The 23,883-nt window shown below is 52.1% G+C and overlaps 2 protein-coding genes across 2 annotated transcripts; both read right to left on the reverse strand.

The window, feature by feature from the left end:
- Positions 1-5,224: 5,224 nt before the first annotated feature.
- Positions 5,225-7,620, reverse strand: Garin4 (golgi associated RAB2 interactor family member 4). Its single transcript, XM_063236742.1, has one exon. The coding sequence runs from the start codon at positions 7,257-7,259 to the stop codon at positions 5,298-5,300; it is 1,962 nt and encodes a 653-aa protein (XP_063092812.1). The 5' UTR covers positions 7,260-7,620; the 3' UTR covers positions 5,225-5,297.
- Positions 7,621-10,403: 2,783 nt separating this feature from the next.
- Positions 10,404-23,421, reverse strand: Atf3 (activating transcription factor 3). Its single transcript, XM_003474248.4, has 4 exons — positions 23,260-23,421; positions 17,299-17,542; positions 14,120-14,227; positions 10,404-13,217 (listed from the first exon to the last, which is right to left on the reverse strand). The coding sequence occupies exons 2-4, from the start codon at positions 17,536-17,538 to the stop codon at positions 13,020-13,022; spliced, it is 546 nt and encodes a 181-aa protein (XP_003474296.1). The 5' UTR covers positions 17,539-17,542; positions 23,260-23,421; the 3' UTR covers positions 10,404-13,019.
- Positions 23,422-23,883: the final 462 nt, after the last annotated feature.

The raw sequence follows: 23,883 nt of genomic DNA on the forward strand, positions 1-23,883 counted from the left end.
CAGGATGTGGAACAAGCAGGGCCCCCCAGTTTCCTACGAGGAGTGTGAAATGGCACAGCTACTTTGGAAAATAGCTTCATGGCATCTCCCAAAGCTGAGAATATGTATATATTTAATTGCATTCCTAGGTATATACAAAACAGAAATTTATGAACATTTGCACATTTTATTGGCACACACCCGCAGTTCCAGCGCTCCTAGAGACTGAGGCAGGAAGACTACAAGTTTGGGCACAGCCTGGACAACTTAGCTAGACCCTCTCTCAAAAAGAGGCTGGCGTGGGGACATAGCTCAGTGCAAAGGCCTGAGTCCAATCTCCAGTACTGAACGAATGCTCACAGAGGCACTGTTCTTTACCATCCCAGACCAGGAGAAACAGAGATGCCCATCAGCAGTGGAGTGAATAAGGGGTCTGTAGGATGTTTGTACAAAAACACGCCTGAACAAGCAGAAAAATCATGGACAAATCTCATAAATGCGATAGCATGCTCATTTTATAATTCCATTTATATATATTTGGAAAGGAAGCAACACTAACAGATGGCCTTTGAGGTGAGGACAGAGGTTCCCCTGGGGATCAGTGCTGGAGAGAGAGGATGTGACGGGTCTGTGGGATGTGCTGGCGACCTTGGTCTTTACCCAGGCGCTGGGTCCATGACATATTATTGAGTGAGATTCTAGTGGCTTGGGCATTTTTCTGTGCATATCACACTGCAAAAACAAAACACTAAGAAGCAGATTCAGCTTTGTGGAAAGTTTCATGAAAAAACTCACTGTATTTGTCCTCTTTTTGCCTTCAGCGGGCACATGCTGCATGACGGCAGTGCTCCGGGCTGCGACGATATTGGTGGGGAAAGAAACGGGGTGGCGTGGGGGGCACCACTTCCCCTGCATGCGGCCACATCTGGGAAGATGCTTCCTAAATTTTTGCAGACCAGGGCAGCTATATAAAGTGACAGCCCGGGGTCGGCACCAGATGGGGTTCTTGGGACCAGCACTGATGGAATGTTGTCCACCAGCTGCCAGGGTGTCACCCCTCAGTGTGGGGCAGGTCCCACTTAGTACCTGGAGAAGTACGTGGGTCTTCATGGCAGTCCAGGTTCTCTGAACTGGCAAAGGGCAGAGACCAGGCTTCTTTGCCTTTCTGTTCTTGGAGAACCCATGTGCACCCCGTCTCATCCCTGGATTGAGTCCCACTTATGGTAACAAGGGTGGAGGGCGCTGGGAGTGACAGCATGCACCTGTCATCCTGGCACTTGGGAGGCTGAGGCGAGAGGATCTCGAGTTTGAAGCCAGCCTGGGCTACACAGCCAGACCCTGTCTCCAAAAAATAAAAATAACCTGAGGGTTCCGGAGAGCCTTTCGGGGGCTGTTAGTGCCCCTTCCATATTTTGTCACCCAATTACTGGTGGGCTAGAGCCACGCAGCTGCCTGGGTGAGAGACATGGCCTCGTTACCAGCGCCTCCTTTACTCTGCTTTCGCCTGCTGCAGGAGTGGCTTTGGCCTGAAGGATGGGCTGGTTATCAGGAATCAGCGAGAGGCAGCTCGCGGTGTGACCAGGGGAACGGTGACTGCAAAACAACTGGATGGTACCCCCCCCCACCGTCAAGCACAACCTGCAGTGGTAGCACATGGCCACAAGGGGCTCTAGTGGGCGCCCTGAGCCCGAAGTCCAGGAAGAGTTTGAGGCTTCTGCCGGCAAAGACCCCTCCCAGGCTGCTCACCTCTGCTGTCGAGAAGTTACAGGCTTCTTCTGCTTTGAAGCACCTCGCTTCTGGCACCCCCTAAAAAGATGCCTCGGTTTTCATTAGTCCTGCCACCCGTAGACCAGTGCAGCCCTAAACTGTGTAGTTGTGAGACAGGAGAACAATTGTCCTGTGTCATTGCTTTCACATCCCCTGACTCTGGCCCCTTTCACTCCCATCAGCAGGTTACCCTCAGTTACAGGCTCCCTGTTTCTGGCCAGGATTCCCAAAGGATCCCCTGGAGCCGCAGGTTTTTACTGCCATCGGAGACCGGCCTTCAGTCTTCACCCTGGGTGGCAGCCAAAGGCTGGGACAGTCACAAGGCCCCGCAGGCCCCCAAGGGCCCCTGGCTGATCCTCCTGTCCCTCCTCACTCCTGGCCCTCCAGCCGTCCAGGCTGAAATGCGGGATGTGGCAGAAATATATAGCAAATATTTAAATTTTTAAAAATGCATTTCAGTGAAAGACACATTGCCAGAATCTCCCTCCAAATACTTCCTGCCCCCGCTTCAAACCCACTTAGCCCGTGGTTCTTGCCATTTCCTGCAGCAGTCTTGGAATTCTTCCTTCGGGTCATAATTGATTCCAAACGTTTCCTTTGCGCGGTCACTTTGACTTTGGGGGAAGAACCAGAAATCACGCAGTGCTGGCTGCAGGGAATAAGATGCTCCAGGGGACACAGTGTCACGTATTTATGAGCCTGCCTTCCTGTTGGCTGTCACTAGGCAGCAGCATCACTGTATTTTTGATCGCATCTTGTAAAAGCACTCAGCAAAGAGGACTTCTAGAACCTTCAGAGAGAGGCAGGAAGAGAGGAAGGTGGGAGGAAGGTGTCCAAAGCAAGGGGCAGTACTTTGGGGAGGGCTAATGCCATGTGATGTGCCTTTTACTCTCAAAAATATTTTAAACCCTCACACCCTACAGCTTGATCATACCTCACACTTGACAATTGTCTCAGCACCCTGTGACATCTCAAAGCCTGTGTACTTTGGACATCTCTTTTCCACAGCCTGATCCTCGCTCTCCACCCTCCCTGGGCATCTTCTCCAGCCTTACCCTCACTCCTTATTGCTGCTATTCATTCTTCAAAACTGCCAGCTCCTCTGGGAAGCCTTTCTTGACCCATGACTCTTTCCCACACGCCAGAACCCCCGACCTGTGCACAGCTTCCCTTCCCTAGCATGCATCTCTCCTTGCATCTGTCCCCCGGCATTGTAGGACTGACCACCACCCCTACCCTGTCTGCTCCACTGGCTCTGTGGGGTTGTGGGGGCCCCAGAACCAGCCCACAGTGGGTGCTGCATGAAAGGGGTGTGCTGGGGTGGCCCCCCTGCTCCTTGAGCAAGTCCCTTTGGAGCAGGAACTTGCTTGCTGATCAGCTAAATGGAGAGACGTGCGCTTGGAGGAAAGCAGGTACATTAAAGAACTTCACAGATGACTAAGTGCTAGGCTGATACTTTATTGCATTGCATTTTCCCCTTCCAGACTGGTATTTACCTACATTGGCCTGTGTGGAAATCTCAGATGGAGGAATGTAGTATGATCCTTTGTAATGGTCCCACCTTTCCAGCCAAAGGAAAAAGGCAGTCAAGAGTAAACGATTAATTCTCCTCCCTGACACCCCCCAACCCCACCCCCTGCTCGGAACTCTGGGTTAATGATTGTGAGGCTGTTTTCCTCCCAGGGCTGATTGGTATCTAATCTCTGGCATGTTCCCTCCTTTCTTAAGAAAAACTTGACTCACTCCAGTAATTCCTCATCCTGGGGTCAGGAACTTCGTTTTATGGGAGGGGACTGTGGATATGGGAAGTCCTCCAATGGGGTACCCACGCCAGCCACCACCACTGCTCCCTCAGGGGACAGAAGAGTCCTCTCCTGGCCCTGTGCTCAAGTCTGCGGCTCCCTCCACAGCCCCTTTAGGAATAACGTAACTTCAGTGCTCACAGCCTCCAGGAAGTCATAGGGCACTCAGACCTCCTTTGCATGAGGTTGATTTGTTCTGGGGAATCACCAGAAGAAAGCTCCTGGAGATCTGGCATGGAGAAGGATTTGGCCCTGACTTTTCCAGAGTATAATTGGTGACTGGGGAGGACGGGGCTGTGGGTGGAGTCAGGAGTGTCCTGGGGCCAGCTCAGCCTGGAATCCCTGCAGGAGTTGTGTTTATAGCTGCGTGGAGGTGAGGTGGGCAGGCACAAGGCCTGAAGGGCCTCTGCCGCATGCTTGCGGCCCCAGCTGCCAGTGGCTCAGGAGTCTCCCTGCCCCATTGTCCTCGACCTTAACTTGGTAAATTCAGGGGCTCGGCTCTGGAGAGACTTAAGTTTCTTGTGGCTCTGTCTCTCTGCCCTTGTTCGCTGTCCTCCTCCACGAGACTCAGACTCTGCTTCAAGAAATGGGCTGCATGACACTGTGATATTGTACTGCAAAGGTCCCGCAGGTGAGAGGGCAAGCTACCACCTTGAATGTCCTCCTCTGTGAAACAGAGGTCACCCTTCCCTCTCTCAATAGCCAACCGTGGCTTCTCGTTCACGTCCTTTAAAATTTGAGCCCTGACAAAGGAGTGTTCTGTGTCACTGTGTGCACACACAGGGGAAAGGAATCGAGTCAGGTGTGCCAGGAGCGACAGCAAGTTCATCTCATCTGTCACTGCGATGGTAGGGACAGGCCACACCGATTTCAGAGATTCAAGAATGTGCAACAGCAGAACAATGAGCACCTGACCCCACCTCTTGCCTAACTAATGAATTTCCAGCACTGCCAGGCATCTCGTTGCCACCACCTCCATCCCACTGCTGCCTTCTCCTCCCTAGGGAAAGCCACTGGTCTGACCCTAGCGCTGGCCACGTCCTTTGACTCCAGGTTTACCAAACAAGGATGCAACACGCTATTTGACCTTGCCGAATTATATCCGGAGAGGTCTCTATCACGATGAACAAATGTATGTGTGCAGACATGTCATTGCCCCTCATTTGTCACTGAGTGACTGCTTGTACCCCACTGTAATGTAAGCTCTGGGGTGGGAACTTGAGTCTGCTCCAGAGTTTTGCTACTAAATTATTTTGCTATAAACATTCTCACACGCATCTCCTAGGATATATATATGTGTTTCTGCAGGGCACACACCCAGGCATGGAGTGACTTATCAGATAATGTCCTCTCTCTTCTGGTCTTCCCTGCCCCCTGCCCCCCAGTAGCCCTACTCTCCAAGGAAGTTTATCAAAAGGGTGGAGAACCATGGAGGTAGGACCATGCCTCCCGGCCGTAGCCCAGGGTTACCAAAGCCCTGAAGGTTCCAGGCAAGCGGGAGCAGTCACATCAGCTCTGCTGAGCAGGTGAGGGGCTCCCCTTGACTGGGTCCAGCCCCTCAGCACAGCTGACATCACAGAATCCTCTGTGAGGTCACCGCTGAACTGATGAGCATGAACGATCACACAGATCGTGGCAAATCATTCTCAGGTTGAATAGTTCTTTATTTCACCTGCAGTAAAGAAAGCTAGAATAGGCTCTCTCAGGGTGCTCTTGGGGGCCTTTGTGGCCTCTGGCTCGAGGTGCTGTTTAATGGGTTTCAACAGTCACCGACTCGATGACTGCAGATGTCACAGAACCAACGATCTCCACTTCCTGGCCATTCTCTGCCGTCTCCACGATGGCCTCCACGTTGGTGGTCTCCACTGTCTTGGCCACAATGTCCACATCACCACCATGCAGTGAGACCGCACCCTTCGTGGTGAGGTTGGCCCTGAAGGTCCTCAGGAAAGAGCTGAACTTGCCCAGTCTCTTGGGTGCAGACCCTGAGCTTTTGACTGTCTTGGGTGCAGACCCTTCGCTTTTGGCCTTCTTGGGCGTGGAACCTGAGCTTTTGGCTGTCTTGGGTGCGGACCCTGAGCTCCTGGCCACTTTGGGCGTGGACCCCGAACTCCTGGCTGTCTTGGGTGTGGAACCTGAGCTCTTGGTTGATAAGCTCCTCCTGGATTTGTGTGAGGTTTTGGATTCTTTCTCAGTGGAGGTGCGGCTAGTGCCTTTGGGGGTGCGACTGTGCCTGCTGCCCCTGGCACTGCGGTGGCTGCCTTTTTCCTTTTTACCGGCTCTGTGTTTTCTGCGGCCGGATGAGGACCGACTGAATGACTTTCGGGCCATCTTGTCCCCTGAGGCTTTGTGGTGATCTTCGTGGGTCTTGTGGTGATGGTGACGCGAACCCTTACTCGTGGCTTTGTCCTTCTCTCTCTTCTTTCTTTCCTTTCGTTCCTTGTGGGCAGCCTGGCTAGCCTGGGGGGCGCCCTGCTGTCTGGCCTCTGTGTCCTTAGGACTTTTGCTCACTGCCACTTCCGAGGTTGAGGTGTTGGCCACTTCCCCAGAGCCCTTGTGGGTGGCTTCTCCTCCTGCAAATGCTGCGCTCATGCTGTCTTTTGGGGAGGCGCTGGGAGGCTTGGGCTCTGACTGCTGTGTCACAGTGCCTGCCACAGCGACACTCAGGCTCTTTGCCTTGTCACTGCCTGCCACAGGGCTTTTGCTTCTGCCTTCCCCTATGGCACCTGCCCCTGCCAGAGCTGCGGTCACCTGTCCAGAGCCTGACTTGCTTGCTGCCACACTCAAGGTGCCTGATGCTGTCCCTGATGCTGTCCCTACTGCCACTGCTGCTCCATCTCCCACTGTCGCCCCAGCTATTGCCACCTCTGTTTTTGTCTCTGATGCTGATCCTTTGGCAAACTCTGTGGATCTCATTTTTGAGGTGGATACTTTGGGTGTGGCAGTGGGGGAGTACTGAGAGCCAGGCTGAATTCCCTCCCCACCAGCGTAAGCAGCAGAGGTGGTCCTCGTCACTTCGGGGATCACATGGAAACTCCGGATGCTGACCTGGTCCTGGTCACCTTTGCCTTGGGAGTTCGAGGCAGTCGGGCTCGTCCTGCCCTCGTCTGGCAGCGCAGGCATGCACAGGATGTCCTCGGCAGGGGTGGCGTAGGTGCTGCTGTTACTGTCCACAGGTGGCCGTAGGAGGTAAATCAGCTTCTCCCAGTAGGTGAAGAGGTCTTCGGACGTGTCGAGGGGAGGGCACAGCTGCAGGTAGCAGGATCGGCCCGTGGCGAACTTCAGGCGCAGCTGCTGTTTCTCTCGGTCATGTACAGAGATCCTCACGAACTTCAAGGGGAGAAGCCTGGTGAGCTCCAAGGGCTTTGCCGCCTTGCGGTTTTTCCCCTTGGTGACCTGTCCAAGTCCCTCGATATCTTCGCAGTAGGTGGCCGGCCGGGCCAGGAGCATGACGTCGGGGATCAGGAGAATGGGGCTGGTACAGGCGATGCCCACAGTCACCATGCGCACGCGGTTGTGCACATCAATCACCTCCCCACGCTTGGTGATCTGGATGAAGTCGCTCTCGAATATTGGGGCATATCGGAACATGTCGTACTCACCCTTGTGCAGGTGCCGCTGCAGCTTACCCATGGTGGTTTTAAACATGCCGGCTCCAGAGCCGCTCTGGGCTGTGTAGTAGGGCAGCACACACTCACTGTTTGTGACCATCTTCTGTCATGTCAGGGTCGTCTGCCCCAGTGTCCTTGGCGGATAAGGGATCCCTGGTGTTCCTGGTCCCAAGGGTGGCACGACAGATGACCTCTCCGCTCCACCCCAGCCCAAAGGCCCCCAGAGCCTCAGAGCCTCCCAAGGCCAGGCCAGGCCCGGGAGCAGGGACCATGGACCAGGACCACTGGAGGGGTCTGGACCTCAGATGGGCTCTCGTCAAAGGTGCAGCGTATGTGGGACCCTGGGAAGTTTTCTTCTGGGTCTGAGCCCTCACCTCCAGCCGTGATATTGCTTAGCTCGCCAGGAGTCTACAGACTGCAGTCCTAGCGGGAGACAGGGCCACTCTCTTTGGCCTCCAGCCCTGCGATGCGGTATTTATCCTCTGCTGCCTTTGTGACCTGTCACTGTCACATTCTCCTTTGTTCCCATGTTCTGGTTGCCCCCACAGAGGACAGGATCACGCTGGCAGGGACTCAGGTAGGCACCAAAATACCTTTTTTTCTTCAAAAGGGAAATTTTTGTATGAATGCTTCCCTGTTCACTCCAAATTTGAAAGAATGAACTGCTAGCCAGGGATGTTGGCACATTCCTGTAATCTCAGTCCTCTGGGAGGCTGGGGCTGGAGGATCAACTGAGCCCTGACTGGACAATTTATTTAAGACTTTGTCTCAAAATAAACATTTTTTAAAAGGTCAGTATGTAGCTCGTGTAAAGGCCTGGGTTCAATCCCTGGTACAAAAAAAAAAAAAAAAAAACAACAACAACAACAAAAACAAACAAAAAAACCAAAACAAAACCTCAACCACTAGACAAAGTACAAAATGTAAGATGGTGGGGGTAGAGTTGAACCTTCCTGGTTTAATTTTATTCCAGAATTTTATTTAATTCTGGAATAATGCAGAATTGATGATCTTGTTCCTTAGCCTACCCTTCCACAGATCTTAGTAAATCCTGATGATGGATGCACTTTAGTAACAACCCTAACCTTTAATAATTAATATTTGAGTTAATAATTAGGCGTTGCTTTTCCTAGATGCTGCACTGTTTTGCATATTACTGTGAGAACTCACTGAGTTTGTTACTGTTGTTACTGCTCTAACCCTACAAGGAAAAAACTGAAATTGTATCCCAAATAATGCTGTTATTCAAATCCAGGCCCAGCCCATTCCAAAACTTCTAGCTGGCTTTAGACCTCTACCTTGCAAAGACCTCAGGCCAGTTAAATGCTTTCAAAGAGGACTGATTTAATTCCCACAAGAGATGAGTTTGATTTATTATGAGAAGTTGCATAACAAATTGTGTGTGTATGTGCGCATATGTGTGTCTTTGTGTGTGAGATGGAGAACCCAGCACCACTTCAGACTTCGAGTTGGGGGTTATTTAGTGGGTCCCCTCAGTTCTTCCCCTCCATTTATACCCAGCAGGCAGGAGCCCAGCTATTCTCTTAAATCCCCCAGTTTTTCTCCCCGTTTTCCCATCTTCTACTCAGTGAAGTGCTGGAGAGAGGAGGTAAGACTGGACGTGTAAGTTTAAATTCCAGGAGCCTGGCGAACACCCTCTGGTACTAACTTCCCTGTGCACAGCAATAGTTTGGCGAGAATGTGCTTTGGCGAGAAGCGTGTGCCATTACGCCTGCTGCCTGGTTGCCATTCTGCACGGTGAGCCGCAGAATGATGACTTTGAACTGTTCATGGAATCTCCCTACTCTCCTCTCCCTGGTGATTGTTATGCCTGGTGTCCCACCTCAGTCCCTGCTTGAGGACAAAGGTTCTCCCTCTGTCCACAGATGGATGGATAAGCAGGGTACAGAGTGTCTGCTCCATGCAGTTATTCAGCTGCTGTGAACGGAGACAGAGGGCTGGTGTGTGCACCGAACAGCAAGTTCAAGGAAAGAAGGCAAACACAAAAGGCCACAGATTGTAGGATTCTATGTCCTTGAGATACCCAGAACAGTCAAGTGGCAGCCAGGACTGGAGGAGGAGAAAATGGGATGATGGCTCAAGGGCTGCTTGGAACCGTTATGGCTGAAAAACAAGCTTCTGTTTTAGAAAGGTCAACCTGTGACCTTGAGCAAGCTGCTGCTCTTCTTTGGAATGGGGATAACAGCTGTGGTGAGCACCTACTGGGGTGCCAGCGCTTGGATCTAGAGGTCTCTTGAAGGGTGGCTGTGTCATGGCTTAGTCCTCAGCATGGGGCTGTTGGGAGCTGTCCTGGAGGGAGACTGGTTCTCTAACCGCTTCTTCTGCACTCCCACTCCTGGGCTAGCATGGAGCCGGCCATCCACCCCCAGCACAATGTGCCACCTCCCCACGGCCAAAGCAAGGAGTTCAGTCTACCACTGACTGCAACCTCCAAAGCTGTGAGCCAGAATAAACCTTTCCTCTTTATATGCTGACTCTCTCAAGTATTTTGCTATATATTTTTTTTCGGTACTGGGGATTGAACTCATGACTGTGCACTTGCAAGGCAGGTGCTTATGCCGCTGAGCTAAATCCCCAGCCCTAGTATTTTGCTATAGTAACAGCTAATTAACATGTGGGATAATGTGTATAAAGCACTAGCACATGGCCTATTTGACAAACATGAGCTACTACTATTAGTCCTCAGCAGTACTTTGCAAAAATTCCTTCCCAAAGGTGGTGTTGCGTAAGGGACCTGGGAGGGCTTCCAGGATCAGAGGCACCCCGAGACACAGAAGGGTACTCCGTGCACTGCTCAGGGCGGGGAAACAGAGAGTGTAGGGTAGAGGAAAGAGGAGAGAGCTGGATGTGGGTTTGGGAGTCAAGGGTTTATTCAAGGATCGTGGGAAGATTTAAGGATCCAGCTGGGAAATGGTTACCATTTTCCTGCTTGACAGCAAGGACTTGATTCCAGATCCCCCATCCTGAGCCAGGGCCTTCAAACTCTTTTATTTTGAAACAGGTGAGCGGACAAATCTCCTGGCAAGGTTCAGAGAGAGGGAAGGGGATTTTCTAGGCCCTGCCAGTGTGATGTCACCACAGGAGGCAGCCGAAGGCCAGGTCATTGTCACCCAAGTGTTTAACAATTCTGGTGGCATCTGCACCTGCATTTATACTCCTTGTCCCCGGCATCCTCCTCAACTTTCCCTCTCCTCCAAATAGGAAACGAGATGAACCAAGTGACTTGGTGGTAAATGCATATTCATCTTTTTGTTTATTAAAGTATCAAAACATAAACTTGGATACATAAAACAACGAATCCAAAAGCATTTGTTAAAAGAGCTTATGGTCACATTAACAACACAGTGCAGTTCTTGGGTCAGGTCTTCTCACCATCACCAGCTCTCCCTCCCTCTCTAGTCCACTGCTGTCCATGGCAGCTTACAATGGTCTTGCATGTCATAGTGGCTGGCAGTGCCACTCTACCCATGACCAGAGGGTTAATGAGGGTGTATAAGCCTTCCTGGAGACGGACCTCAGCACCCACAACTGAAGGAAAAGAAGTTAATTTGATTCCTGGATTCAGGGGATGCAGCCCATGGCTGGTTGGCTTTAAGGGAGAAATCTCACGGCGGAAGGGTGTTTAGTAGTGCATGGCAGTGGGGCCGCCAGGGAGGCAGGGGCCAGGGCTCAGATACACTCCCTAATTTCATACCTTCATGACCCACCCAGACACACCCAGGAGTGTGCTGTACTCATCCTGGGGTGACTCCCAAGCCACCCAAGTTGACATAATCAAAGCTTAACACCAGAAGGGGACTTTCGCCTCCACCAAGATAAGGAACACAAATGTACACAATGATAGAATGGCCAATGGTGCTAACAACCAGGTGACTCTACAGATGAGGGACAGCCCCTCATGGGACAATTAAAGCCGCAAAAATAGTAAGTCTGTGTCATACGCCCAGTCCATCAGCGAGTTCAAAGAAGCAAGCACAGCATTCGGGTGGCAAATGTCGTGTTTAAGGAAGTTAGTGTCTGTGGAAGAGCACAGTGAAAGATGAAGAGTGGGCACCTGGCACCTCGGCCTGGGCGTGGTACACAGCGCCCCCGTAGACAGCCAGGGAGCCTGTTTCTACGCCAGCCCCGAGGGGTCATTTGGCCTGGGAAGTCCAGAAAACTAAGCAGAATTCGTTTCTTGGAACTACCACATCCATCTTGCTCAAAACTGTTCTCTTCACCTGTGCCTCCTCCCATTCTTTTGTGATATCTATGATACATTCATGACAATGAGACACACATTTGGATGTCACGGCCCTTGTAGTCCAAGCAAATGACTCTTCCAGGGGAGCACTGTGCCAGAAAGGAGGGAGTCAGACAGCAGGTTGACAACAGGTGTTTTAGGGACCCGGCCCTTCAGAGAAACTGGTAGTTGTAGCACTCAGCAATTCAGAGTTTCTATCTCAGTACCGAAGAGCTGCCCTAAAGCCTCTACTTGCTGCTGTGTTTCAGGGTGTGTCAACGAGAAACTGAGCCTCAGGTATCGCAGACTGAGGAAAAGAACTGTAAGTCAATGATTCCTCCTGATGGTGCCCCAAGAAACAAAGACTAACACCCCGAGATATTCAAAGCAAATCGCCCTCCACACGGAGAGGTGACATGTGGGGAATGACTAGGTTTCCATCAACCACAGATTTAGAAAAACAAGCCAGCACAACATTTACATTTACCATGTCTTGGTTCCAATATTTATTACACTGACAGGAATACTAGGATAAATAAGTCATCTTTTCTCTTACAGAAAATTGTAATGATACTATCGAGTAGGATCAAACACTCTGAGGCTTTCACAGAAACATCAGAATTTTAACAGACATTAGCCAGAGTCCTGTGGCCAGTGTGAGTGAGTGAGTGACCGCTCACAGCTGCAAATGCTCTGGGCCAGGTTTCTTAACACAGCTCCATGACAAGAAAGACGCATGAACCTCCAGTAATGCTAAAACCTTGCCATCACTGGCTTCCAATGTATGTCTCCACTGACTGGCTTCTGACCACCAGGAAAGGAGAATGGAGTATGTCTTTGGCTCTTCTGAAATAACTCCCAGCCTGAGTGGAGAGTCCTAAGCTCTTGCAAGTTGAACTTTCTTTCCGCTTTCTTCCTATGACACTGAAACTGAGTTTGCAACAGGACCTGTGGCCATGCCCCTGGCTGCTCCTTAACACCAGGGTGCCAGGGGAATGCAGCCCCCACACTCCTGGCCTGCAGGACAGCTCTGCTCTCCGTGGTACACAAATCTTCCAGAGGGACACTGCCCAGGGCGACAGACCCCAGACTCTCTGACTTTGATCTGAGGATAATCACCAAAAGGTGAGGCATCAGAAGAGCAGGACGCCTAGTTCTGAAACGAATGCCTTGCACACAGTAATTCCCAAACATGACAGCGTATCTGCTAGAAAGCACAGCCCTGGCCATCGCACAACTTCAATGCCTGTGGCTCTCACTCCGTGTATCCCTCAAGGAACGTGGCTGCTGCGGAGGAGACAGCCCCGCCCACCCGAGGTGTAGACACCTCTGCGTGAGGCCTAACAGATGGGCAGGACCCTAACTGGGGGCCATCTGGACATCAAAGAATGGCCAGGATGTTAAGACCTAAATCCTGGAGTTGAGGCAAAGGATGCTCTCGCTCTGGTCCAAAGAGGGAAGGCCCAGCAGGCTGCCATGGGCCCTCCCACCTCGATGGTTCTTGGCTGCTGGGATTCTAGAGGTGCACAGGAAGTCTGCTTTCCAATGGTTGCAGGGTTTTGGGTGGAAAGGGAGGATTCGACGAGGACTCCCCAGTTGCCCCTACACCACGGCTGCTTAGCTGTTCAGCGTTCCTTCTTTTATCTGCTGGATAAACAGGTTTCTCTCATCCTCAGGAGTCCGCCCGTTCTGAGCCCGGACGATGCAGGTGGGCCGGTGCAGGTTGAGCATGTATATCAAATGCTGCTTCTCGTTCTTCAGCTCCTCGATCTGCGCCTTCAGCTCGGCATTCACACTCTCCAGCTTCTCCGATTCCTGGGGGACGAGCGACAGAGGCATGAGGAAGGGAGCCACCTCGGGGCCTGTCAAGCTGGGGGACCCTGCAGAAGGAACCGTGTCCCCCACTCCATAAAGGGGAGCACTAGGGAAGGGAGAAATCTTTGAGGCTGGGGCCTCTTCAGAGAAGCTGTGGAGATGCTGCTGAGGCCACTTTGATGCTACTAGGGCCAAAACAGAGGACCAAGAGCCCAGAGATCTCTGTGTGGGTCCAACACGCAGGTGAGGACACCAAGGCCCAAAGCTCACCTTCCCAGAACAAATGTACTCAGTGACACACAAATTTCTTATTTCTAGGGACCCATTGAAGTGATCAGCAGGGGCCTCCAGGCTCTGTGACACCTGGGCTGACACTGTGCTCCGTCCTGTCCACGCAGGGGGAGCAGGGCGGCCACTAGGAGGACACTGGGCTCCGAGGCCCACGGGGGCTGCCCCCCTGGTGTTCTGCCAGGAGCCACCACTGCTGCATGAGGCAGAAGATAGGAACCCACAGAAAATGTAACCACTGCTTTCAGATCCAGGAAATAATGTGTTTAAGGAGATAAATAAAAGTTTTTTTTTTTTTTGTTTTTTGTTTTTTTTAATACTGAGCCAAATAAGAGCTGGCAGTTTCCTTCCGGGAAAACGGGCTGGTGAATCCTCTTCAACTGCACTGGCCTGGAGGCTGCTGGGAGCCTGGCCATTAAAGATTGCCATTCACACACCTGCGACCCTCTCCCTGCGCTAACACTGCGGCCACCTCCTCATCCTGCAGCTGGCGTTTCTGCTGCCAGTTACAAGGCCCCTCCCAGGAAAGCATTAAAGGGGGATGTGTGACTCCCCTTTTGATAGGGGTGTGGGGCTGGTGGGGGACAGGAGGGCGGGCGGCTGGGAGCTCTCACCTTCTGCAGGCATTCCGTCTTCTCCTTTTTCTTGTTCCGGCACTTAGCGGCTGCGATCTTATTTCTTTCTCGTCGCCTCTTTTTCCTTTCGTCTTCTTCAGGGGCTACCTATAAAATCCAGAAGGCTCACACTGAATGCTCACACCACGCAATGACACCCACTTCACAATACACTGTCCTATACTGCCAGCAAAATCCAGCAGAGCGGGGCGGCCCTGATGTTAAGGAAACTAAAGCCCTTAGACTCTGACACAAAAGCCCTTAACACAGGCACGCAACTGAGACGGAGGAACAAAAACCAACCATGCAAACAAGATTATACTGGCAATATTAGTAAAGTAAAATCTTAACCTATTCTAGAAATGGATTTGGACTTCGGATGTGGATAATTTTTAGGATCAACTATAATCATTTAGAACAGGAAACAGATTGGTAAATATGTTCCTTCTCCTAAACGCAGGGTGATCTCAAGACCACTGCATGGCTGCCCTCTCCTCCTGCCACTGTTTTGATCCAAAGCCCAGAGGCAACTGCATTCTCCTCTGTGTTCACACGTGGCCTTGTGGTAGCAACTTCCTGAATTTGGGAGATGCCCACGGACCTCTTGGAGAAGAGGAAATTGAATCCCTTCCAGCCAAGGTAGGTGGGGAACTACAGGCATCCATTGACTGGCCAATAAATCAATCGTGCTCTCCAATCCTGTGCCTCACCCTGAGGCAGCCCGGGGCTCCTGGGAGAACAAAACCCTGTCCTGCTGCTTTGGGATGTGGCAACCCCAAGGCACCCCTTGTGCCCAAGGCAACCCCTGGTTTTGTCCAAACTGATAAGGAATTGGCAGCTGGCCACGGGACTTGGCTTAAGAGACCAAAGAAGAGCTGGAGTGAAGCACTCTTGGTGAGCCGAGCACCTGACAGTTCAGGCTGCCAGTGTCAGACCCATCGCCTCACTTGTCCCTGCTCTGGGCGAGGGAAGAGGGTGGGAGTCCTGACAGCTGTCGGGATTCCACAGTCACCTCATGTCACTCTTAACTATTTCTCTGTATTAGATGACACTGGCTTTGCCTGGACGGAGGTGGAGACCTTGTAATCCAGAGAGGCAAAGCCCAGAGGAGAAATGGGGGAAGAAGAATTTCTACCTTTCCCATCGTAGATCTCAGGGTGACATTGGGAAGCATTCAGGTTTTAGAGCCTTACTCGCTGGAAGACTATGGACACCTTACTCTCCTGAGCCTCAGTTTCCTGCTTTGTGAAAATGGGACCAATAACACCACCTACCTACATGGTTGCTATGGGAACCAAGTAAGTTAACACACGTAAAAAGCTTTGATGGTATTTAGCTCGTAGTAGATACCGCATGAGCTTTCACTACTACTATTAACCGCAGCACCGCTATCTTTCTGAACACTGCCGAATTTCCTTTGGAGCCTCACCGATATTCTGGGTGGGCAGGAAGCAGTCAGCGCTGAAGACAGAGAAGATCTTAGAGTGTTCAGGACAAAGATAGCGTCTGCAGATCATGTCATTCAGTCTGTCGCAACACTGATGAAGAAGCAGGATGCAGAGTTGCTCTGTGCCCAGGGAAGCCCTAAGAATCACCGATTCACTGGTACCAGAATAGGAAGCCAGGGGCTTGTTCCCTCCCTGCACTGGCTCACAGCCTCAGCCGCCTTGTTCTATCCTGTCGCCTTCCCGAGGGCGCTGAAATCTGGGAAGCGGTCTCATGCTGCCCAGACACACAGGATGCCTGTGATCCTCAGAGGCTTTTAAGACAAGAATCAGGGTACCAGGGGATCTGACACTTGAAATTTCCCAGAGTGCCCCATGGTCTGCCCTGCACTGTCCAGTACTGGACTGGGACCCGGTTAATACTGTGTGGGTCTATCTGTGATCACCTCTGAGATTAATTTGGGGCACAGCCAGTGCCCTTAATGATGCCAATGGCCACAGCCCCCTATAGCTCCAGCTCGCATTTATTGAATATCAGGCCCCCTGCTGGCTCATTCACAACCGTCATCTCATTTCACCCTGGGATCAGCCCTAGGGAGGAGTAATTTCAGAAGCCGAGATTACCCACTCACTTCCCTTTTGTGTGGTGCTGGCACATGTGAGGCAAACATTCTAGCGCTGAGCCACACTCCTACCCCAGCTTTTTCCTGATTCACTGCCTTTAGGTTGGTTCCACTATCTCTTGCCCAAAGGCTGTAATATGCCAGTTAAGCAAGCTTGAAATATCCCTGTCTTCCAACCACGACAGGAAGGCAATGGCACTGCACGATCTTGGCTGTGACACTCTTGAGTCACCACATTACAAGCAGCCACTCCTCAAACTTCCCCCATGTCTGTCGTCGCACCTGTCCTGTGAAAGGCTGCCAAGTGCAGAACAAGTGTCTGAGAGGCAGATGTGACCCAGGCAGGCGCTGGAACCAAGGCTGTGAGCCTTGCTGCAGAGACGTGTGGGACGGACTGCCTAGTCCCTAAGGTCCTGGCCATAATGAAAAAAAATCACTATACTCCATGCTCCTCCAGAAAGTTCAACACAAAATCCATCCTTATGCTGCTGGCTTCCAATGGTGAATCTCTGGCCCCAACTCTGTGAGGCACTCCAGGGCCTGCAGGCAGCTGCCTGCTGGACACCCCGAGGGGGTTAAAAGAGCACAGCCTTCTGCAGGCACAAGCTCGGCAGCCAGAAGCCACTCCACTCCTAGTGCAGCGCGCACTAGAACACTATCACCCTTGGGTCCTCTCTGTCTCCCATACCCTAGATCCAGGCTCTTTGGAAAGCAGTGAGATCCAGAAGCACCTACTTCTCAGCACCTGCAGGGTCCTCCCTGACCCAGCACAAGCTGCCCTGCTCCACTTTTGCCCACGCACCAATCCCTGGGGTCCTGACTCTCTTGCCACGTGGCTCTCTCCCTCTCCTCAGAGCCCCTGGTTAGAAGCCTCTCAAGGGGCAGACAGTAACCCCCACTCCTACCCCTCCCCCACTTCTCCTTTGCACCTCTCCCTTCCAGTGTGCAAAGCATTCATTTATCGTCTGCATTCTCTGTAGACCAAGACCACAGAAGGCAAGCTCCATGGAGCGGTGGAGTTTTTGTCAGTTTTATTCCAGCTGCAGCCCAGCAGGTGACAGGTATGTAAAGCCCCCGTGCAAAAAGAATGAACACACATGGTGGAACTTACCTCGGCTTTCATGACGGACACCTCCAGGGGTCTGTCGCTGACGGTGACCGACTCCAGAGCAGAGGACATCCGATGGCAGAGGTGCTTGTTCTGGATGGCAAACCGCAGCTCTTCTTTGACAAACGGTGTCAGGTTAGCAAAATCCTCAAACACCAGCGACCCGGGAGGGGACAGACAGGGGACGATGGCGGAGGCACTGACTTCCGAGGCAGACACCTGGCCTGGATGTTGAAGCATCATTTTGCTGAAAGACACATTGAAAGCCACACTGCTTCAGGGGCTCTGGGAGTGGGGGTCAAGAGATACCCCAACACAGAGCCCCGCCTACCCCTCAGCTTTCTGTTGGTTTTGGTTCCATGCCATCCTCATTTGAGTAAGATTTCTTAAAATACGGTGTGGTGAGAGGGGCTGGGGATTTAGCTCAGCGGCATAAGCACCTGCCTTGCAAATGTGTGGTTGTGAGTTCGATCCCTTGTACCGGTAAAAAATAAAAAGACAAAAAGAAAAAACTATGGTGTGGTGATGTGGTGAAAAGCCTGGTTGAAGCCTGTAAGGGTTGACGCTGTGGGCTATTCTGAACTCTTATAACAGCTATTAGCTTTGGCTGGTGTGCACATTCGCAAATGTGACCTTGGTCCCGAAAGAGGAACTTAAGAAAAAAAAAACCAAGATCGTTCTGTATTCCCATTTTCAGCCTTTTTTCAAAAAGAAACTTGGAAGGTCCTTGAAATCAAGTTGAATCTATTAGTGAGTGGAAGTAAAAGCAAGAAGTGGGGGACCCTTAAACCTAACACACACACACACACACACACACACACACACACACACACACACACATACACATATGTATCGTAACTTCTCCACCCGGAAGAAGGTAACAGGTGTCGGGAATGAGGAAGGTAACTGCAGCTGGGTGTTTTTTTTTTTGCCCCAGTCCTTGGCTGGGGCTGGGATGGCTGGGACTCAGGTCCTGTGGGGACAATGAGCCCTTTCCAATCTGCAGTCAGTGATGCAGAGGACCTCAGGGTATAAGACAAAGTGAAGCACTAAGATCTGGATCTGTGAGGGGGTGTGGCTCAGCCTTGAGGTGCAGGAGACGCCTGGGCTGGCAGTAGAGGGGGAGCCTGGCTCTGGCTCAGGCACTAAGGAGCAGGTGATCTGGGCCAGGACTTCAGCTCAGAGCCTCTGCTGTGGTTGAATCCAGCATCTAGCTTGCAATGTGGGCTACCCAGCTAGACTCTGCCCGGCTGAATAAATGAAAGAGGAAAGAGAGGGTGGAATCAAACGGCCTCTTCTGAGATCCCATCCACCTGCACCATTCTAGGTCAGTGATCCCAAAGCCATGACACAAGGGAAAGAGCAGTTCTAAGGTCTCCCATAAGTCCCTCCCTGCTGCTGTGACCACTCCCCTGCAGTTGAGTCTCAGAAGCAACACATGCAGGGATTGTCTGGGCCAGAGGTCCCCTGGGCTAGAGCATCCAAGAGGTTCAGGGATCTGTGGCCAGCCAAGCCCAGCCAGACAGGAAGCCCCCCAGCAAATCTCCAACATTTGAGGGTCTCCTTCATATTGGAAACCTGACATGCGTTATGTTACCTCATCCTCATGAGAACCCATTGCTCAGTTCCCAGCCTGAGTTCATGCACGTGCCGTGCCAAGTGACATTCAGACCAGCTAAGCAGCTGGCCCAGAGTGGCAGAGCTAACATGGAGCAGTACCAGGATTTGGAACTCTGGCTCCAGCATTCATGCTCTTAATTTATATACTACAAAAGCAAATACATTATTTCACATTATAAAAACAAACAAAAAACAGCAATTTTTTTGGCGAGTGCAGGGGTAGGTGGGAGGTCTGGAACTGAAATAGGAAGCAGAAACTAAGCAAAGATTCACAGTGTGAACACGAACTGTGCTTGGTGAATTGCCAGTCTCTCTGTATCAGATGCAGGTGGGTCGCTGCCTACATTCTGGGAGTGAGTTTGTTTTTCTTTGTCTATGTACTGTGTAGTACTAGGAATGAACCTAGGGAGCTCTGAGCTACATCCCCAGCCTTTTACATTTTGAGAGAGGCTCTAAATTGCCCTAATTGACTTTGAATTTGCAGTCCTATCTCAGCCTCCCTTGCAGCTGGGATTACAGGTGTGCACCACCGCACCTGGCTGCGAAGACGTTTCAATGGGCTTTTTAAAAATGCATGCTGGTTTCAGACTGGGGTCAGAAAAATCAAGACATTTTGAAGAGCTCTTAGGAATGAGTCTTCAGTGCACATCCCAGCGGGCTTTTCTTTAGTATAAAAGAGGCTAGGACACTGCCCTGTCTCCCTAGGTGTGAGAGTGGAGGAAATAAATACCTATGCCCTGAAAGACATTCTGGAGTCACCAGGACTCCCAGCCATCTCTAGCCCAAGGCTGGCTCTGTCACAGAGGCCCTGAGAGGGCCAGGTGGAAGAATGGCCAGTCACTCTCTGATCTTAAAAGTTTCCAAATAGACAACCCAGGAAATGGACGCAATTCTCTCTTAAAAGCGTCCCAAGTCACAACTTAAATTTTTCCTCTCTACCCTATAATCTTAGGAAGCTGGGATGACTCCTCTTGGCTTCCAACACCAGAGGTTTAAGACTTTCCAATCCGATCATGCTCCCCTCCCAGGAAAGGAACCCACGGCCACCAGGACTGGCCTTTGTTTGGAGGACTGAATGATTCTCTCCTCTACAGGTAGCTTGAATTGCACAGTAGTTAAGTGGGTCCATCTCACCACTAGCTCAGCTTATTAACGAGCCCTCAGGGCTGGGGGCTGCTGTTTGGAATTTTTTTCTCCTTATAAAGTCAGCAGTTCTAAGGAAAGAAACTGGAGAATGTCAATGGCATGGAATGTTTTTATGAAAAGCATCAGATGAGCTTACTTGGGGACTGCAGTGGGTTGTAAAAATGGGAACCGGCTCTCTGAAGATAAGGCAGCTGTCTATATAGCAAACCGGGCTTTCTCTAAGCCAACGCTGAGTTTCCTGGCTTCCCAGCTTGCCCGTTATCCAGTCTCTCAGGATACAATTGAGTCTAGACTCATACCACGTTCCTACCCAGGAAACAGTTAAATTTTCAGGCAGTTTTAGAAAGCTGAGACTCTGACATCCCCTGCATGGAAGAGAAACAATGTTTTGGGGACTTTCGATCATCTGCAGTGGCCGCCTACACTGACAATAAAACTGTTCGCACCGCTACAGAAGACGCTGCACCCGCTTTCTTCTCCTTATTGCCAATCAGAAATCGTCACATCACAGGCAATGTCATCACTTTCAGGAAAGTGAAACCTCACTCGTGTATTTCTTTAACTGGAAGTCCAGCTCCCAGGCTTTTACTTTCTTGTAACTACCATGGCTTTGGATTTTCACTTTTAATTTCCATCTCTTGCCACTGAGCGCTGTTCACTAACCAGTTTATGGGACATGGTGTCCATCCTGACCCTTTATGAACTCTTTTCTTTGTCTTTTTGAGACAGGGTCTCGCTATGCAGTTCAGGCTGGCCTTGAGCTCACTTTGTAGCCCAGGCTGGTCTCGAACTCCCAACGATCCTCCTGCTTCGGCCTCTCAAATGCTGGGATTATAGGCGTGAGCTACCATGCCTGGCTTATGAATTCTTACTCTCTAGGTACTTGTCCTAGGCAGTTTGAAGGCTGATGATGGAAAGGTGAGCCTTCACGTTACTAGCTAAGCACCACCCACAAGCCACTTGACTCTCCAGGCCTGGGCCCCCCTTTTGTGAAATTAGGTCAAGACTGCCCACCTCAGTTCTCAAAAGGTGAGGACATACGAGATTCACGCACACATCATTACTGTGACTCCACTGCCCCCTGCGTAGGGGGCGCTAACAGCCAGGAATTAACTGGAACCCCTGGGAACTTCAGGTCAGCCAGTCTCATCCTCTGAGTACTCTGATTAACCTCTCACTTTGTACTCTGATTGACACCTCTCTCCTAAGACCCAGGTAAATTCCACCTTGCTCTTTGCTGACACCAGTCTTTCCTCACTGCTCCTCCATACGTGAGAGATTACCAGTTCTCACCCCTGATACTGTTTCTCCTTGAAGAGTTTCTGTGACTGTCACCTGGCTTGGTCTTTCTTCTTCTTCCTCTGGCAGGACGGCACCTGGAGCCGTCTCTTGTACAAAGAAGGAATCACAGAACCATCATCTACATTAGCACCACATAGGTCAGATCTTCATTTTGCAATTAAATAAAGGGAAGCCCAGGAGGGCGAACTGACTTGCCCAAGGTCACAGGGCCAGAGCGTGTCATATCACATCACACCATCACAACTGGGATCCAGAGGTCAACCAACCACAGAGGCAAACGGCAATGGAGTCATTAGCCAGGGAGCCAAGAGGGGGCTTTTATGATACCCACCAGAGAGGACTTGACAAGACCAGGACAAGGAGGGCTTATAGAAGAAAAAGGCTAAGAGAGAAAGAAATCAGATAATGGCTAAAGAACAAAGAAGGAAAGTTTATAACAATAAGGCCCACAGGAGGCCTGGCAGTGGCCTCTGCTGCATCGGGAACCAACCATCCATCCGGACAGGCTCAGTCCCATCCCCACCCCGCTGAGGACCCTGAAGCCACAGCCTGCTTGTCCCAGCACAGCCCGATGGCAAATGGAAAAGGCAACACAAGCAGCACAGTCCTTGCAGTTTCTCCTTTGCTTTCAGTTGGGGACAGAGAAGATGGGACAGTCACCACACAGACACAGACATGAGAACACCCAGATTTTCTAGTTCTTGATTTTTTTCCCCCAGCTCCATGAAGGATCTGGCAACTCCTTTCTTTGAAAGAATGCATATGTGAGCTACCTAAAGAAACCAAGGAAAAGAAAATGGTTGGGAGGAAAAGCCGTGGGTAAAGGAGATGAAAGGCAGTGCAGGCAGGGAGGTGGGACCAGCTCGGTGGGAAGAGAGGAAAGGGCAGAGATCCCCTGTGGAAAAGTCCCCTTCACCCACTGTCTCAGAGATTAGTCAGTGCCATTAGAGACCCCTCATTTATGGCCCCTCAATGGCTCCTTTCAGTTTTACCCATCTAAGGTTTGGAAATTTTCAGCTAGAAAAGGCTTTTCCTGGTCGGTGGTGTCTGCCTGTTCATATTTCCCAGCTAGAGATTCTGAGGCTCATCAGTACTGTGTAAGCCCTGAGTCCTGGATCTAGACCGAAAGTTCATGCTGTCTCAAACGTCCCTACGAGTGTCTCCACACGCTCGCCGCCTCCCGCCTCCCGGCGCAAAGCAGTCAAATCCGCCGACCCGCCAAAAGAAAGGTCAGCGTGAGCGCCACAGGTAGCAAAGGAAAGCGCGTGGCAGACCGGAACAAGAAGTCCCGAGCGCCGGAGCCCGACGCCAGCAGGGAGCCCTCTCCGCCTCCTGTCCCCGACATCCGCGCTTGTCTCCTCCAAATTTGTCCCAAAGAACCTGCTGCGCTCGCGGCTCCCTGGCGAGCGCGCCGAGTGCGCAGGGCGACCCCCAGCGGCTGCGCCCGCGACCCCATCTCCCCGGTCCCCTTCCCATTCATTGCGCACTGCGCCGGGGCAGCGCTCTTGTCCGGGTGGTGGGTCCCAGGTGCGGGATGGAGGGGGACGGCGGGCCGGACAGCCTCGGACAACCCTCGCTTCCCACCTCGCGCCCAGTCCCCGCCACGGCTGCGAGCGCGCGGAGCTCAGCGGCGGAGGCGGGCGCCCAAAGTCCCCGGTCCTTCGCGCTCTTTCACGCCCCAAGTCAAAAGAGAAAGTTTCGTTCTTTCACTTTGCCAGAAACTTTCCGGAGCGCTCAGGAGCAGGCGTGGCCCGGAGAAGTTCAGCAAGCGCGGTTCCGCCGCCGAAGGTTGGGCGCACGGATTGGGTGGGCGCGGGGGTCGGGGACAGACAGGTCACAGGGGCGCACATAGGGGACGCAAGCCGGGCGCCTGTCTTCGCGGCCGGCAGCGCTCACCTCGAGTATCCACGCGGGGTGGCCAGGATCCGGAGGGCGGGCAGGGCAGGCCGGCCTGGGCTGGCTGTCGGTCCGTGCGTCAGTCCGGCGGTGGCGCGGGGAGAGCGCCGTGCAGTGCGTGCCTCGCCGAGTGCGACTGTGGCTCCGAGTGCGTTGCATCACCGTTTTTATAGCTCTGGCTCTGGCAGCGCGCCCCTTTACTCTGGGTACCAGCCCCAGGCTGACGTAATGCTATTAATAGCTTCCAGGAGAACCGGCCAGGCAGAGCTCAGGAGGGATGGAGGAGGGGCGAAGGCGGGGCGCACGAGGGAGGGGTGGGGGAAGGCGGTGATGCAAGCTCGGGGCGGAGCCGGCGGCTGGGCACCCCGCGGACACTCACACCCTCCCGCCCTCTCGCTCCATATCAGGCTGGGAGCAGCCCGGGCGCGCCGCCAGATGTGCGTACTGGCTGCTGCGTGTTCCAGGCATGAGCCAATGGTGCCCAAGCCAGCGGCATGACTCCACCGCGCTGGCATTTCTCCCTCCGCTAGGTTGGGGGGAGGGGGTGGCGGGGCGGCGGATCCAGGCTGCGACCCGTACTAAATGAAGCTGGTAAACGGTACGACCTTTCTCCAAAATGTGTGA

This window comes from Cavia porcellus, unplaced genomic scaffold (genome assembly GCF_034190915.1).
Source record: "Cavia porcellus strain 051 isolate PalLab524CR breed Dunkin Hartley unplaced genomic scaffold, mCavPor4.1 scaffold_26, whole genome shotgun sequence".
In the NCBI taxonomy this organism is placed as follows: domain Eukaryota; kingdom Metazoa; phylum Chordata; class Mammalia; order Rodentia; family Caviidae; genus Cavia; species Cavia porcellus.

What these genes read in the sequence shown, in the direction of transcription:
- Garin4 (XM_063236742.1), bottom strand. Translation starts at nt 7,259, where the DNA reads ATGGTCACAAACAGTGAGTGTGTGCTGCCCTACTACACAGCCCAGAGC.
- Atf3 (XM_003474248.4), bottom strand. Translation starts at nt 17,538, where the DNA reads ATGATGCTTCAACATCCAGGCCAGGTGTCTGCCTCGGAAGTCAGTGCC. An exon ending in TGTCCGTCATGAAAGCCGAG is followed by an intron (nt 14,228 to 17,298) that starts GTAAGTTCCACC and finishes TGGATTTTATAG; the next exon opens with GTAGCCCCTGAAGAAGACGA. An exon ending in AGACGGAATGCCTGCAGAAG is followed by an intron (nt 13,218 to 14,119) that starts GTGAGAGCTCCC and finishes CTCGTCCCCCAG; the next exon opens with GAATCGGAGAAGCTGGAGAG.